At 64.0% G+C, this 15,454-nt stretch overlaps 4 protein-coding genes across 7 annotated transcripts in view; 3 read left to right on the top strand and 1 right to left on the bottom strand.

The window, feature by feature from the left end:
* Nucleotides 1–2,869, top strand: part of ARHGAP39 (Rho GTPase activating protein 39) — a 74,496-nt gene extending 71,627 nt beyond the window's left edge. For all 4 annotated transcript variants that reach the window (XM_087825578.1, XM_087825575.1, XM_087825576.1 and 1 more), the window contains 4 exons: nt 970–1,169; nt 1,798–1,889; nt 2,298–2,467; nt 2,667–2,869. In XM_087825578.1, coding sequence (XP_087681704.1) covers nt 970–1,169; nt 1,798–1,889; nt 2,298–2,467; nt 2,667–2,861 — 657 coding nt within the window. In that variant the 3' untranslated portion in view covers nt 2,862–2,869. The remainder of the gene's footprint in view (nt 1–969; nt 1,170–1,797; nt 1,890–2,297; nt 2,468–2,666) is intronic.
* Nucleotides 2,870–4,660: 1,791 nt separating this feature from the next.
* On the top strand, nt 4,661–6,042 carry C16H8orf82 (chromosome 16 C8orf82 homolog). Its single transcript, XM_087825228.1, has 3 exons — nt 4,661–4,822; nt 5,332–5,380; nt 5,597–6,042. Exons 1-3 carry the CDS (start codon nt 4,661–4,663, stop codon nt 6,040–6,042), a joined length of 657 nt encoding a protein of 218 aa, XP_087681354.1.
* An 833-nt stretch (nt 6,043–6,875) lies between these two features.
* LRRC24 (leucine rich repeat containing 24) lies at nt 6,876–11,192 on the top strand. Its single transcript, XM_016216632.2, has 4 exons — nt 6,876–8,787; nt 8,941–9,219; nt 9,380–9,548; nt 10,196–11,192. The coding sequence occupies exons 1-4, from the start codon at nt 8,620–8,622 to the stop codon at nt 11,098–11,100; spliced, it is 1,521 nt and encodes a 506-aa protein (XP_016072118.1). The 5' UTR covers nt 6,876–8,619; the 3' UTR covers nt 11,101–11,192.
* A 322-nt stretch (nt 11,193–11,514) lies between these two features.
* Nucleotides 11,515–15,175, bottom strand: LRRC14 (leucine rich repeat containing 14). The gene is made up of 4 exons (XM_016216633.2): nt 14,984–15,175; nt 13,480–13,833; nt 12,716–13,300; nt 11,515–12,638 (listed from the first exon to the last, which is right to left on the bottom strand). Exons 2-4 carry the CDS (start codon nt 13,806–13,808, stop codon nt 12,071–12,073), a joined length of 1,482 nt encoding a protein of 493 aa, XP_016072119.1. The 5' UTR covers nt 13,809–13,833; nt 14,984–15,175; the 3' UTR covers nt 11,515–12,070.
* Between the last annotated feature and the right edge of the window lie 279 nt (nt 15,176–15,454).

The raw sequence follows: 15,454 nt of genomic DNA, 5'->3' as shown, positions 1-15,454 counted from the left end.
CCCAGGCTTGCCACCATTTGGCTGATGTGGCTGGGTTCAAAGAGCAGACCAAGGGGCCACCCCTCCCTGAGGAGACCCTCCTGGCAGGTGGGCTCAGAAGGCTTCCCCATGCTCCATTGCTCATATCAGGCCACCCACCAGCCATGGAGGTCTGAGAGCCCAGACTTATCAAAGGGCTTCTGCCAAGGATGGCCCCACCCCACAGACAGGTGAGCCCGTCCCATGTGGGCACACAGGCAGGTGGCTCCAGCAGCACCCTCCACTACTGCTTCCTGGTATCTGCTGTAGTGGGGACCTCCTACCACCTGGCGGAGCTTGGCAGCCACACCCCTTCCCACAGCCCAGCCCATCCTCTGTGGCTTCTGTAGAGGACAGGAGGCCTTCCTCACACCACACAGCTGGGCCCTGTTCCCTGGACTGTTGGGACCTGAAGCCATCCTCCCCTCTTGTTTGCCTGGTGGGTGCAGTATCTGCACCCCTCTCCCCCGTCCCTTTCAACCCACTACGCCCCCAGGAAGCCCTCAGGCCCTCCTGCATCCGACTTTGCCCACCTCTGTTGAGGGCAGCTGCGTCCGCTGTCCCAGAGCCTGCTCTCGCCTTTCCACTTCCTCTCCTTTTTGAATGTGTTGCTCCAGCCCCGCCACAGTCAGACTTCAGAAGCCACTGCCTGCATCCACCCAGGCTGCTCCTCTGCACCACCCCCCCACCTCAGTGTGATCTGATGTGGCCCATAACTGCCTGCCTGGCCCCTCTGGACCCACGCGAAGCTTCTAGATGCTGTAGGTGGTCCAGCAGGAGGCCCCCTGGTGACTCTGGCCAGGGAGTCAGGGGTGTCCCCAGCTCTGGCTGGGCAGAAACCTAATTCAAGGGGATGCGAGGACAGAGGAGGGGACGGCCAAGCCAAGGGCAGCCCTGGGGGTGGAGGCTGGGAACTAGGCCTGGCAGGACAGAGTGGGGCTGTCTTTGCAGGGGCTGAAGAAGCCCAACGTGGAGGAGATCCGGCATGCCAAGAACGCTGTGTTCAGCCCATCCATGTTTGGCAGTGCTCTGCAAGAGGTCATGAGCATGCAGAAGGAGCGCTACCCTGAGCGGCAGCTGCCCTGGGTACAGACACGCCTGTCTGAGGAGGTGCTAGCACTCAACGGTGATCAGACGGAAGGCATCTTCAGGTGCCCAAAAAATGGGCCCCGGGTGTGGGGGCCTCAGTGGCTCCACTGTACATTTTGGGCAGATGGGCCAAGGGGCACCAGGCGTCAGAGCAGCCAGAGAGAGCAGCATTCAGGTTGGGAGAGGCACCTTGGAGCAAGTGGAAGGGCCAGGCCACTGTGTGGCCAGCGGATGCAGGGCAGGGGCCATCCTTAGGAGGCAGGGCAGCAGGGTCATCTCCCTGCATGGCAGCACGCCCAAGCCCAGGCAGGAGGGCTGGCTGGGGTCAGTGCCCCTGCAGAAATAGCCGCCGGGCCCAAGGAGCACTTGGACTCCAGCCATGAGCAGGGTCTGAGATGAGGACAGAGAGAGGCAGCAACCCTAGCAGGTGGTCCTCACGTGTGATTGGGGATGACACTCCTTATCCCATGGGCAGTGGTACTTGGCCAGTCCCTTGCTGTCATGACTCACCTACCCAAGCCCCAGGAAGACAGCTGGGGAACCTGAGGCTTGTGAGTTTGGGCTTCGGTGTCCCTAAAGAGGAATGCATCTGCATGGGGTGGGAAGGAAGCCAAATGGGAGGAGAGAGGCTGAGCAACCCTTACTGGGGGAGCCAGGCTCCTCCCCCCTGAAATCCTTGCTTTGCTCCAGAGTCCCTGGGGACATTGATGAAGTGAATGCCCTGAAGCTACAGGTGGACCAGTGGAAGGTGCCTACTGGCCTAGAGGACCCCCACGTCCCTGGTGAGCCCCCAGGCCCTGGGCAGCAAGGGCAGACCCGACCCGTTCAGTTCAGATGGTCTCGCCCCCCTGGTGGTGCCGTGGGTCCTGGCCTGTGTCCAGCAAGGGCATACCCTGGGCCCCCCGCGGTCTGGGCTGCTCGCGGGCGCACCGCCCCTCGGAGCAGGCCTGTTTCGCATGTCAGTCCCGCGCGGTCGCCCAGGCCTCCGCAGTCAGTGCCGGCCCTCAGGTTCATGACCTCAGTGGGGTCTGCGCCGCTGCAGGCACCTTGGCCGGCCCGACCCTTTCCGTGGGGTCAGCCTGCGGGCCTCGCATGCTGCCTGCCGTGCCGCCCTCACCCGACGCAGCCCTTCCGTGCCCTCCTGCGGGGCGGCCGTGCCCCTGCGCGCTGAGCCCCGCCCGTGTCCGCAGCGTCGCTGCTGAAGCTGTGGTACCGCGAGCTGGAGGAGCCCCTGATCCCGCACGAGTTCTACGAGCGGTGCATCGCGCACTACGAGAGCCCCGAGGCCGCCGTGGCCGTGGTGCACGCGCTGCCCCGCATCAACCGCCTGGTGCTGTGCTACCTCATCCGCTTTCTGCAGGTGCGTGGGGGCCCCTCGGACACCCCCACCCGGCACGCCCGCGCTCCCGGCTTGCCCCGCCCCTCGCAGGCCCCGCCCCCTCGCAGGCCCCGCCCCGTCCCCTCGCAGGCCCCGCCCCCGCCCCTCGCAGGCCCCCCGCCCCCCGCCCCTCGCAGGCCCCGCCCCGCACGCCCCGCTCCCAGGCGCCCGCCTCGCGCAGGTGTTCGTGCAGCCCGCCAACGTGGCCGTCACCAAGATGGACGTGAGCAACCTGGCCATGGTGATGGCGCCCAACTGCCTGCGCTGCCGGTCGGACGACCCCCGTGTCATCTTCGAGAACACTCGCAAGGAGATGTCCTTCCTGCGCGTGCTCATCCAGCACCTGGACACCAGCTTCATGGAGGGCGTGCTATAGCCGCGGGCGGCGGGGCTGCGGGTGGGCACGGAGCCGCCCGCGCGGGGGAGCACGGGGAGGGGGAGGGGACGCCCCGCCACGGAGGTAGCATGCCAGGCTCCGGCCGCGCCCGCCCAGCCCTGGAACCACCCCCATGGCCCCCACCCGGGCCCGAGGCCCCAGCCGGGGCAGAGGGACTTTGAAAAGGGTGCTTCTGGCCCCATCCGCCTCACAAACAGTTCTGAGGGTACCGCCCACCCCACCCCCCACTGCCTGGTGGGTCAGCCCCAAGAAAGTGCCTTCTGTTTCCTGGAGCCAAGTGACACTGCCCCACCCGGGCGCCCGAGGGCACACACTGCCTCCCAGGGGCTCCTGTGCTCAGCCGGGGCCTGGCCTGCACCCTGCCGCGTGCCCTCGCCCTCAGTCTCCTACCCGCCGCTTCCCCCCAGCCCCCTGCGGCCTCCAGCACAGTAACTAACTGCACAGGAGTTCGGGGCTCCAGGGCACTGCGCTGTCCACCAACAGGGCCAGGGCCAGGCAGGCGGTCTCTGCGTGGGGAGGGGCCCCCGAACCAAAGTCCTCTGGGGGGGTGCAGGCTTGGGCGGGCATTCTTGGGGCAGGGTGGGGGAGGGTTGAGAGTATTTTTCCTTGGTTCCACTATAAGTTCAGAATCTATCTGCAGCCCAGCCCGCCTGTGTATAGAGATATAAATAGAGGGAGATATAAGAGCTAAATTTGCTAATGACATAGTTTTAACCTAAATGCTATTTATCTCCAAGCCATCCCGGCCCATCCTCTGTGCAGAGCAAGTACCATTCATTTTTCTTCTCCACTTCTTGGCTTCTGACCAAAAACCAAACCCTGCCCCCTTCCCAGGGGACCTGCAGCAGACAAGAGGGAAGGAGCTGAGCTGGGGAGCCAGAGGGTGCCCGCCTCTGCCCTTCCCGAGGCCAGCGCTGGGGCGACGGGACACCTAGACTCTCAGTTGTACATTTTCCATTTCGGAATTTTCAGTTCCAAGTATAAAACTTAATTTCTCCCCAGCTTTTATATATATATATTTTTAGAGTTGAGTTTTTATTTATTAAAAAAGCCCAGCCCTGCAGAGGCCCGGGTACCCTGGGGGTGTGTCCTCAGTCGGGTGATCTTTGGGCCCGGGTGGGGCGACCTGGTCACAGACTCTTGCTCAGACGCATGGACTGGAGAGGTGACAACTCTGTGTGAATAAAGTACATGTGGAAACCTGAGAGCCATGGTCGCTGCCTGTTCCTTCCGCGGCTGCAGGCGTCCGGGCAGCGGCAGGCCGGTGGCTGGCACACGGGCACCTGGGTCGACGGGCCCGGGGCGCGGCGGTGGGGGTTGGGGAGGCAGGGGGGCGGTTAAGGCTCTGACCCTGGGCCCTCCGTGGCCACCTGGGTAACGGACCTGACCCTGAAAACCCAGAGGGACTGCGGGGGGCGGGGCTCTTTCCGACCCCACCCCACCCCACCCCGCGTAGGCTTCCGGACAGTGTCCGCCTCGGCTCCGGTCAGCGCCTGGAGGGACGCGACTCCGCCGGCGCCGAGCGGGCCTCCTGGGGCCGGGAGGAGCCAGGCACGTGCGGGCGCCCGCCTGCGCCCCCACCGCACCCGACCGCAGGCCGGGTCGCCCCCACAGGCCCAGAAAAGGAAGAGCGTCCGGCCCGCGCCGCGAACGGGAGGCCCAGCTGCCGGGCCGGCGGCCGCCGGAACCCAAGCGCGAGGCCTCGGCCGCAGGGGGGCGCGTGTTCGCGCAGCGCCGCCGCCGCGTGACCCGCCGGCCGTTTCCGGCGCGGGAGAAGGATGCGGCCGCCGTGCGGGGCGCTCCGGGCTTGGGCCCTGCGTTTGGCGCGGTGCCCGGGGGCCCGGGCCTGCGGTGGCGGTGGGGGCGCTTCCTACACTCAGGGCCAAAGCCCGGAGCCCCGCACGCGCGAGTACTTCTACTACGTGGACCACCAGGGCCAGGTGGGCCGGGGCCGCGGGCGGGCGGGCGGGCGGGGGGGCCGCGGGCGGGCGGGCGGGCGGGCGGGGGGGCCGCGGGCGGGCGGGCCTCGGCTCGGGCGGCGGTCCGCAGCCGCCCGCCCCGCACCTGGCTGCGCCTCGCGCGCTCTGCACCCCCGTCCTCTCCCACCCGTGGGCCCCCGGCCGCCCGCCTGCTTTGGAAGCCCGGGGGCAGCCTGCACGGCCCGGAGCGAGCAAGTCAGGCGCCTCTGCGGAGGAGGTGGCGCCTCGGATTGGAAACCTGAGATTACAGGCGCGGGAAAGGCCGCTTCTGTGAACCTGTCCTGGAAGCGCGGCCCGGGGTGCGGGACGGGTGGGGGAAGGCAGGAGGGCCCGGGTTCACCTGCTGCGCGCTTCTGTGCGCACCGCCGACGAGCAAAGCGAGCAGACACGGGCCGGCCCGCCCCGACCTTCCGGCCGCGGGGGGCTCCCACCTGGGACTCAGGGACCACCGCCCGTCCCTCTGTCTACAGCTTTTCCTGGATGACTCCAAAATGAAGAACTTCATCACCTGCTTCAAAGGTACTTCTGCGCCCTCCTCTCCCACCTTCCTTCTCCCTTCGCGGAAGCCCTTGGAGGGCCCCGCCCCCGCCCGGGGACTGGGCATCCTGCGCTCAAGAGCCTGGCTCTGTGGAGTGAAGTCTGGGCGGCCCTCCCCTTGGCGTGGCCCAGGGTGAAGCGTTTGCCTCAGGTAACAGGGCCTGGCCGGTAAGCAGCCCGTGTCTTTCGCCTCCCCAGACCCGCAGTTCCTCGTCACCTTCTTCTCCCGCCTGAGACCCAACCGCAGCGGGCGCTACGAGGCCTCCTTCCCCTTCCTTTCTCCCTGCGGCAGGGAGCGCAACTTCCTGCGCTGCGAGGATCGGCCCGTGGTCTTTACGCACCTGCTGGCCGCGGGCCCCGGGACCCCGCGCCTCTCCTACTGCGGCGGCGGCGAGGCGCTGGCCGTGCCCTTCGAGCCGGAGCGCCTGCTGCCCTCGGCCGCCAACGGGCGCCTCTACCACCCCGCGCCCGAGCGCGCGGGCGGCGTAGGTCTGGTGCGCTCGGCCTTGGCCTTCGAGCTCAGCGCCTGCTTTGAGTACGCGCCCGGCGCGTCCGCGCTGCCCTCCCACGTGCGCTGGCAGGGCCAACGCCTCGCGCTCACCATGGACCTGGCGCCGCTTTTGCTCGCGGGCCCCCCTCCCTGAGCCTCAGGCGGGAGGCCGCGGGCCCCCGGGGCCCCTCCCGCGCCGTCCGCCGGGTCGCTGCGCACGCGCCACCTGGAGAGCACGCGGGCCGCTTGCGCGGCGGGAGCCACTTGGGCCCCGCCCTGCCCGGCGCTGTCCGAGGTGCTGCGAAAGCCGGTCCCGGACCAACGGTGGGCAGGGCCAGGGTCACGGGCCCTTCTGCTCCCTCCCGACGTCCGGCCCGAGGCGTCCTCTGGTTCCGCCCCGCTCGCCACGGCAGGACCGGGCGACGGGCGGGAGGTGCGGGGCTCCAGTGCGCGTGCGCGAGCGCCACCCCTCCCCCGCCCGGCGCTGCTCCGCGGGCCTGGGCGCTGCGGGCTCGGCGGGGGAGCCGCGCCGCGGGAGCGTCAGGTGAGGGGGCGCCCCACCCAAGGTCAGCGGGCGCGGGGCGGGATCTGGGCCTGACGGGCGCGCCCCGAGAAGGACGTGCGCCCTGGCGGGACGAGGCCGCGTCCCGATCCCCCCGGGACTGACCCATGCTCGAGGGGACGCAGGGGACGCCATGGGGCACCCAGATGCCCGGCTGGGTTTTCGCACCGCGCCAGAGGGGTTCGCAGGGCTTCCTTCTCCCCCCAGTCCCCGCGCGGTGGGCGGGGTGCCCTGGAGGCAGCGTCGGCCATCTCGCAGCCTTCGCGCGGCGCCCCGCCCCCTGCCGGCGCGGGCAGGGATTGTCCGCTGGGTGGGAGGGTTTGCGGGGGCCTCCCCGCTCCCCCCCCCCTGCCTCCGACACAGAGCCGCGTCGGGGGTGCCCGCGTGAGCAGCAGCACCCCGAGCCCTGCGGAGGAAGCCGAGCACCTTCCCTGCTGGAGAGGCCCTGCCCCTGGAGGCTGGCTGTGGGCGAGCCCTTTTCTCAAGGGGATGAATGCCAGGGTCCCAGAGAAATCCCTGTTTATTGGGGTTTGCAAACATCCTGAGACACCAGGGAGCTGCCTCTGTCTGGGCCAAAGCTATTCCATTAAAATTTTTGCTGTGCTGACCTCATCTCTAGTGACTGTAAATAATCGTGAGTTACACTTTACGGCAAGATATAAACAGCAAGGCCACTGGTTCCTTTCTACATGACTCGCTTTTATTTTTTTACTCCTCACCTGAGGACTTGTCTTCCACTGCTTTTCAGAGAGAGTGGAAGGGAGGGGGGAGGACATCGACTGGTTGCCTCCTGCACCTGCCCCAACCAGGGCTGAGGATCGAGCCTGCAGCCGAGGTGAGTGCCCTTGGCTGCTGGAATCGAACCCAGGACCCTTCCGTCTGAGGGCCAGTGCTCTAACCACTGAGCCAAGCCAGCTGGGGCTACATGACTCACTCTTGATAGTAGGAGACCTGGTGAACAGGGGTGTTTAGAGCTGGTACCATTAGAGGTAGAACTTGAGGTTGAGTGATAGCCAGCCCTCAGCCCTGCCATCCCTGGTTGGCTTCTCAGCCCAGGTCCCCACCTTTAAAACTGGACTTGTGCCTGGAACTAGACCCAGGTCTTCCCATCTCTCTAGGATCACAGTTGCATGTGTATAAATCCCCAACACACTGCACACTTCACTTCGGTCCAGAGTGACTGTTAAAACGACACAAGAAACCCAGTTGGTTTCCCAAGGCCCCATTTCATACCCCAACCATACCAGGGCCCCACTGATCCCCACAGAGACACCTTTTAAGGAGCCAGCAGGGAGAACACAGGCCCATAGCTTCTGCGATGTCCTTCCCTACTGTTTGCCGCCTCATCCCATTCTCCCGAAAGTCCCCTGAGAACAAGCCCTCATTCCAGTAAGCTGTTCCACCCACCCACCTCCAGGGCAGGAGTGGGGGAGGACACAACAGTGCCTTCATTTTTCTGTGGCTGTTGACTCCCCTAAGACCAGTTCTGCCATTGTCTCCCATCAAGTGGCAACAGGTGAATTGTCCTATCAAGTGACCTTTTTCTGGGGGCACAAAAGGGACCTCTGCTCTGGGCTCTGTGCCTTATAAGGTCTCATGCCAGTCCCCAGAGTGAGGAATCCACATATACAAGGGGCTGTGTCTGCTCTTCCCTTTCTGGCCCCTGCTTGGGGAACTGGGCCCTGGACTTCACAATTCACATGCTCTCAAGCCCATACCACTGTACCTTGCATAGCCTCTTGCACCCTAGGTCCAAAGAGTGGCTGGTTCTGAGGGTGTAGAGGGCAGCACTACCCAGACACCCACAAGCCTGAGTAAGAAGCCTCACAGTACCAGGCAGAGATGGGACGGGAAGAAAAGGCGCTTGGTGGGGTGGGCTGAGCTCTCCCCACGTGGCCTGTGTGCAACAGAGAGGACAACAGAAATTCTAAAATGGAACCTGATGCCCCAAACCCTTGACTGTTTTGTTAAGGAAGAAAATGTTTTATCAGTTTCTTAAATTGATTTATCACTTTTCAAACATTAGACATCGTGTGAGCTTCCATCCATGCTCTTCGCTGGCTCTCAAGTGTTAGGGGAAGGCCTTGCCAGACTGTTTGAGGAGGCGCATCCCACCTGGGGTGAAGTTGGTGAGGTTGCCGCTTTGGTCTGCAGCCAGTCCAGCAGGAGATGGCCCCAGGGGCCCCAGCACTGCTGCTGCTGTCGCTGCTCTGTCTGCCCAGTCTCCGGCCCCGAGCTGCTGGCTGCCCGGCTGCCTGCCGCTGCTACAGCACCACGGTGGAGTGTGGGGCCCTGCAGCTGCACGTTGTCCCACCCGGAATCCCGCCCGGGACACAGGTGGGAACCGTGTGGGGCTGCAGGTCAGAAGTGCCCTAGAAAGGAGGGAAAGGGTGTATGAGCTGCTCAGTGGGAAGATGGGGACCCTAGGTTGGAGGGACATGCCCTCAGTGGGGTAAACACCTGTCTGCCCTCCCTCCCTCTGGCCTGCAGACCCTGTTCCTACAGGACAACAGCATTGCGCACCTGGAGCTGGGCATCCTGGCACCACTTGCTGCCCTTCGCAGTCTCTACCTACATAACAACAGCCTTCGTGCCCTGGAGCCAGGCACCTTTCGCAAACAGCCACGCCTGCTGGAGCTCGCACTCACAGGCAACCGGCTTCGAGGCCTGCGCCTCGGTGCTTTTGCAGGCCTGGCCCAGCTGCGCGTACTCTACCTGGCTGGTAACCAGCTGGTGCAGCTGCTGGATTTCACCTTCCTGCATGTGCCGGTGAGGGGGTGCGGGGGAAAAAGGGCACGGGGGCTCCTAGACTTCCAGCTGCTCTGCCAGGCTGGAGTAGTGAAGGGGACAAACATCATCCGGCCTAGCCTGGTAAGGAGACATGTCCACCAGGGCCCCTTTCCCTGATAATCTGCTGTCCTTGCTTCAGCGACTGCAGGAGCTGCACCTGCAGGAAAACAGCATTGAGCTGCTGGAGGACCAGGCCCTGGCCGGGCTCTCCTCACTGGCACTGCTGGACCTCAGTAGGAACCAGCTGGGCACCATCAGCCGCGAGACTCTGCAGCCCCTAGCCAGCCTGCAGGTCCTACGCCTCACAGGTACTTCTTTCTAGAGCAAGGGATCTCTTGCAAAGATATCTTCTCTGGCTAAAGTGCTGGCAGTAGGGAGTAGGCCCAGATGTGGAGGGGCCTCCAATGGCAGTGGCTCTGAGCTGCAGACCCTTGGGCAGCACTCTGAAGGGCAACACAACCACCAGCAGCCATGACAGAATGCTGCTAGGAATGGGGGTGCAGGCAGGGGCACAGTTCAGGGAACTTTTGTAAGGAAGATAGAAAAGGTTTAGTCCCTAAACAAATTAGGCACAGTTGAGAGGCTTGTACACTTTGGGGCCACCAGAGGGCGGGCTGGCAGAAACTGCAAAGATAAGGCCAGGATTGGGGGCATTTCCAGATGACACCTGAGAGATAAGTTCTGACAAGATTTGCAAGGTTTTAGTGGTGGTGGTGTCTATGTGGACATCAGGGTTTTCCCAAAATAGTGGGACTTGTTGCAGAGACACTTCAGAGGGACAGGGGTCAGGGAAGAGTCTGCCTCCACTCTAGGGAACCTGGGGTCAGAAAAGGGGTGGTAGGGGCCCCTGACTCTGCGGGAGGTGGTGAAGGGGCTCCTGCTCTGGCCAACAGAATCCCAAGGCTGTGGTCTGCGGCTGCCCTGAGCTCCCTGCCCACTGCTACTCTGTCCACAGAGAATCCATGGCGCTGTGACTGTGCCCTGCACTGGCTGGGAGCTTGGATCAAGGAGGGGGGGCAGAGGTTGCTCAGCTCCAGGGACAAGAAGATCATGTGTGCAGAGCCCCCACGCCTGGCACACCAGAGTCTTCTGGACGTATCTGGCAGTAGCCTTATCTGCATCCCGCCTTCTGTGCACGTTGAGCCGCTGGAGGTGATAGCCAACCTGGGTGAGGATCTGCGGGTCGCCTGCCAGGCTTCCGGCTATCCGCAGCCCCTGGTAACCTGGAGAAAGGTAGCCCAGCCTCGCGAGGGACCTCGGGCCCGGGCCCCGCCAGAAGGCGGGGTGCCAGGCCCAGGCGAGCAGGGGGCCTCCGACATGGGCAGCGGCATGCTCTTCCTCACCAACATCACCCTGGCTCACGCCGGCAAGTACGAGTGCGAGGCCTCCAACGCCGGCGGCGCCGCCCGTATGCCCTTCCAGCTCCTGGTCAACTTGTCCCAGCAGCAGCAGCTACAGCTGGAGCCCCTGCCACACCCGGCCGCCGGCCCGGTCAGCCACGAGCCCCTGCACGAGGCGAGCAGCATGGCTTTCCGCGCCCTGGGCCTGGCCACGCAGACGGCCGTCGCGGCGGCCATCGCGCTCCTTGCGCTCACGGCGCTGCTGCTGGCCACCCTGATCTGTCGCCGGCGCCGCAGGCGGAAAAAGGCTCCGGGGCCGCCGGGAGAGGGCGCGCTGTTCGTCAACGACTACTCCGACGGGCCCTGCACCTTCGCGCAGCTTGAGGAACTCCGCGACGAGCGGGGCCACGAGATGTTCGTCATCGACCGCTCCAAGCCGCTCTTCGCCGAGAGCGTGGCGCCCGGGCTTGCGCCAGGGCCACCCCCGCAGCCGTCCGCTGCCTATGAGATCCACTGCTGAGGGGGGGACGCAGATGACGCGGGCCCCGCGGATTGGCCTGTGGGGGAATCCCCTCGCACATGCTCCGCGCGGTCAGTAAAGGGTGGAAGCTGAGCAGTATCAGGAGAGCCGTGTGTGAGGTCTGGGGGTTCCGAGGGTGGGGTAGAGCGCAGGCACCTGAGGCCCTGCAGACGTAAGTCCTGGGGTGCAAACATTGGATGGCCAGGGAGGCTCCCGACACCCCCATTGAGATCTTCCTTTAAAGACCCCTCCCAGAATCACTCCAAACTCCAGGTCTGCAGGGCCTGAGGCAAGCCCTGCAGCCAGAAATGCTGTGGAAATGCCCAGACGGGCTGCGATGATGCTGGGAATGCCCAGGTGAGGGAGAGCAGACTGGAAGACAGCTGTTACCCAGGGACAACACACTCTGACCAATTAGGACAGAAAAACAGCCACAAATTTAAGTTCCAAACACACTGCACATTTGTACCATAATGACATCCTCTGGCCCCAAAGCTCAGCCAACAGTCAGTCTCCTGGGTGCTAGGGCAGGGAAAATCATGACAGGCCCAAGTGCAGGAGGCCCCAACCCTCCTTGAACCAGGCCACTGCCCCAGTAGTCTGCTCTTGAGAGGGGCTCGGAGAGAACACCCTCTCAGCTTAGAGATGGGCCCCAAGGAACATTCTGAAGAGGACCAGGATACCAGAGGGTAGCCAAGTGCAGCCTAACCAAGCAGGGCTGGGCAGGCCTGGAATCCAAACCTTAGGCCCATACACAGGTGGGCAGTCAGGGGAGCAGGTACAGGGCAAACTGCACAGGGCACTGCACAATGTGCAGGAAGGTTCAAGGGGCAAGAAAATCAGACACCATTGCCTTTGTTTTCAGGCTTCTAGCAGGGTCCCAGCCAAGGTTCTGCCTACCCAGGAGGGGAAGGGCTATCCAGCAGCCCTGGACTCTGGGACAGCCTGTTTCTCACCCAGAGCCCAGAGATTACAAACTGAAATAGTCTGCAGCCAACCGCCCATAGATATCCGTGGTCCAGACCACATGGGCACGGCCTGAGGCCAGCAGAAGCTGGTGCAACTCAGCCTCCACACGGGCAAATTTCTCCTCATTGATGGAGGCCTCCAGCAGAACAGAGGCAGGTGGCGGCCAGGGCAGGCCTTCATAGCAGTCCACAGGGAAGGGGTGTACCACCGTGCGCAGCTCAGCCTGGGCTGCAGAGTCCCGCAGGAGTTCCTTGAGGCCCACCATGGACAGTGGATTGCCATAGAGGCCGAGGTAGCGGAGGCTGGCACAGCGGGTCAACACAGGGAGTGTGGCCAGCAGCTGGGTATCAGCAAGCTGGCATTCAGTCAGCTCGAGGTGCAGCAGCGTAGCTGCTGCTGCCTGCAGCAGACCCTGAAAGGGCTCCAGCTGGCTGCCAGACAGGTCGTTGCCACTCAGGTCCAACTTCTTAAGATGGATAGCATGGGGGCTCCGTGCCAGGAAGCGCAGATCCTCAGGCAGCAGAGCACAGAAAGCCAGCTCCAGGCTCTCCAGGGGGCTCTGCAGGGTGCTGCAGGGAAAACAAAGGGTCATGAACAGGCAAGGCCAGGGGAGGGGGAAGGGAGAACAGTAGTGGGGCCCACTCACCTGAGCAGCTGGTCCAGTCGCCCTGAAAGGAGAGAGGAGCCCATACTGAGCTCCCGCAGACGGGTAAAGCGGCCCATCTGGGCCAGGAAGTAGCGGAAGTTGTCCTCGCCATCAACGGAGGGCTGTCGCGAGTCCCCGTGCACATAGTGCAGCCGAAGGCTGGCCAAGTGCTGAAAGCGGGCCACATGTGGGATAATGACAGACAGGCCACGCAGGCCCAAGTTGTTGAAGCGCAGGTCCACGCGGCGCAGGCAGCCCGCGTCCAGAAGCTGCAGCAGGGCCACAGTGTTTCGCATGGGCAGGTCCTCAGCCCGCAGGTCCCGGCAGCAGAGCCGCAGTGGGCTGCCTGCACTGCTACGGAGGGCCTCCCGCAGGAACGCATAAGAGGCTCGGTTCACCCGAAGGTCCACACGCACTTCCACAGGAACGGGGGCTAGCCCAGGCTCCACAGTCCCACCCTGCTGCTGTGCGATGCATGTGCGTGCCACAGCTGCTGTGCAGTCCCACATGCTCATGGTGCCAGGGTCCTGCTCCACACCGTCGTCCAGGAGGCCCGTCATGTCCAGCACCCGCAGTGCATGCTTCCTGGGAGCATGGGTGGGCTGAGGCAGGTGACATGGGGCAGAGCCCACACCCACTCCCAGCCACCTTGGGGCAGAAGCAACATGCCTGTTCCTCCACTGAGCTCTTACACCAGCCTAAAACCTCTTGGGGGCCCCTCTTTGCACCTCCCAAGCCTGAGGGCCCCTTGGGTGAGCCCATACCTGCAGAAGGGCTGCGTGCCGGCCTCAGCCTCTGGGGTGTGGAGCCGGGCTGTGAGCCCCAGGATCACAGCCTGCATGCTCTCTGTGCTGGGCCGCTCCTGCAGTAGGGCCCGGCTGCAATGGGCACACTCCTGCAACAGCTGCTGGAAGCTGAGCAAGGGGAAGGGCCACGTGTGCACCAGTTCTCGCAGCACAACAGTCTTCTTGTCCATGAAGGCCACCTTGAACAGCAGGGGGAAGAGCTCTCGTGGCAGAAGGGGCAGAGCCTGGCAGGCTGCGGGCTGGCATTGGAGCACCTGACGTGTGCTCAAGAACACAAGTGTGTGCATGGCGTTGGGCCAGGCAGGAGGCCACCTGCAGAGAAGGGACCTTCAGCAGGGAGGACAGACCCCAGGCTATCACCTGCCACAGACTCCTCCACACACTGGTAGCGGCAAAGCCCAGCACAATGCCTGCCAGAGCCAGCACTTGGTGGGACCACAGCTCTGAAGAGCAAGTGCTAGGTGCCTAGCAATGTGCTAAGTGGAATGTAAGGGGGGGGGTCAAGGCCACCCCCTAGTTTCCACCCTCCAGAATAAGGGGGCCTCTTCAGGGACACAAAGCCATCAAGCAGCACACAATAGCATGGCCCCAGGGAAGACCCACCAGCTTTTGACAGCTGTTGCCTGCAGGGCCCCCCACCTATACTTCAGGCCTCCCAAATCACAAAGCCTCTTTTTAGAGATCCTCCCTCCCTCAAAAGTAAAATAAAGTTCTAGCCCCTCCTCCTTCACAAGCACTAGAGAAGTGGGATCCTAGGGAGAGGGCCTGGAAACTGCATCACAGTTCCCTCCCCCACCCTCCTCAGAGGATCTTGCAGGCTGCCCCTGGGTCCTTGACACAGCAGAGAGGAGCTGGAAGCACAGATGCACCTCAATAAACACCGGGGGAGGTATAAAGGACCGGGACCCAGGAACAGAACCCAGATGGCCTGAGTAACCCAAGCCCTGGACATGACCCCCAATCCTAACTTCTATGTCCAGAAGTGTCACTAGGAATCCCCTGGAAAGCAGCCCTTACCCACGGAGGCCTTATTACCTTCTAAACATCTCCCTCCCTGAAGAACTGCATTAAGAAACCATGTCTCAAACCCATGGAGTTCAGAAGGCCCAGGCCAGAAATTGCTCAAATGGATAGAGGCAGCTGCCAAAAGGGCGTCCAAGCTGACAAGAGGCACAAAGAAGATGCCTGAGGCCACAGAAACCTGAGCGTCAGCTCCGCTGCTGAATCAGAGCACTTCATCCCCAAACCGCCTCCTGGTCGTCGCGCTCAAAACAGACGAGAACTCCGGACTAGCCTTCCCCGGCTGGGGCTGCAGCCCAGCGACGAGCTGGGGAAGGGGGACATCTGGCCCCAGACCTCAGGCATCACATAAGCCCTAAGCACAGTGGTTCCTGAGGAGCCCTGGACGCCGAGCCTCGGCCTCGCTCTGCCTGTGGACAAATCTCGCGAGGACGATTCATACCTCGCTGTGACAGGACTGACCAACCGAGCACCTGTCACGAGAGGAAACGAAAGCAGCCAGTGTGGTCACCGGGGGAGGAGCCTCTGTGCGGTGGCTGCCACCCCCTCCGGCCGGCCCGCAGCTCCCAGCGCTTCTCCAAGTCGCCCCCGCAGCTCCTCCCGGCCTTGGGGGAGGCGCTCAACCCGACGCTCTCCTCCTCCTGGTGCGTCGCCCCCGCGGCCGCTCAGCCCGGCGCGAGGATCCCGCTCCTTCCCCGCCCCACAGCTACACCGCCTGGGCTCCCGCGCCCGTTTCGCGCGGCCGGGAGTGGGCGCCGCCCCGCTCGGTCCCCAGCCGGCGGCCCGCGCTCACCCGCCCAGCGGCCGTCTCCACCTCCGACAGCCCCGCCGAGCGCCGAGCGCCGCGCCCCGCCCAGCGCGCCGCGATGACGTTGTCGCCCCCCATTGGCCACCCCTCCAGGGCCCCGCGGAT

This window comes from Miniopterus natalensis, chromosome 16 (genome assembly GCF_054644295.1).
Source record: "Miniopterus natalensis isolate mMinNat1 chromosome 16, mMinNat1.hap1, whole genome shotgun sequence".
NCBI lineage: Eukaryota > Metazoa > Chordata > Mammalia > Chiroptera > Miniopteridae > Miniopterus > Miniopterus natalensis.
The sequence above is the reverse complement of the archived record's forward strand: the minus strand, read 5'-3'. Positions and strand labels throughout refer to the sequence as shown.

Excerpts from the sequence above, each read along its gene's own strand:
- C16H8orf82 (XM_087825228.1), top strand. The coding sequence starts at position 4,661 with ATGCGGCCGCCGTGCGGGGCGCTCCGGGCTTGGGCCCTGCGTTTGGCG. Across the intron at positions 4,823-5,331 it reads ACGTGGACCACCAGGGCCAG|CTTTTCCTGGATGACTCCAA; the intron begins GTGGGCCGGGGC and ends CTCTGTCTACAG. Across the intron at positions 5,381-5,596 it reads CTTCATCACCTGCTTCAAAG|ACCCGCAGTTCCTCGTCACC; the intron begins GTACTTCTGCGC and ends TCGCCTCCCCAG.
- LRRC24 (XM_016216632.2), top strand. The coding sequence starts at position 8,620 with ATGGCCCCAGGGGCCCCAGCACTGCTGCTGCTGTCGCTGCTCTGTCTG. Across the intron at positions 9,220-9,379 it reads TCACCTTCCTGCATGTGCCG|CGACTGCAGGAGCTGCACCT; the intron begins GTGAGGGGGTGC and ends TCCTTGCTTCAG. Across the intron at positions 9,549-10,195 it reads GCAGGTCCTACGCCTCACAG|AGAATCCATGGCGCTGTGAC; the intron begins GTACTTCTTTCT and ends CTCTGTCCACAG.
- LRRC14 (XM_016216633.2), bottom strand. The coding sequence starts at position 13,808 with ATGCACACACTTGTGTTCTTGAGCACACGTCAGGTGCTCCAATGCCAG. Across the intron at positions 13,301-13,479 it reads GGCACGCAGCCCTTCTGCAG|GAAGCATGCACTGCGGGTGC; the intron begins GTATGGGCTCAC and ends CCATGCTCCCAG. Across the intron at positions 12,639-12,715 it reads CGACTGGACCAGCTGCTCAG|CACCCTGCAGAGCCCCCTGG; the intron begins GTGAGTGGGCCC and ends TTTTCCCTGCAG.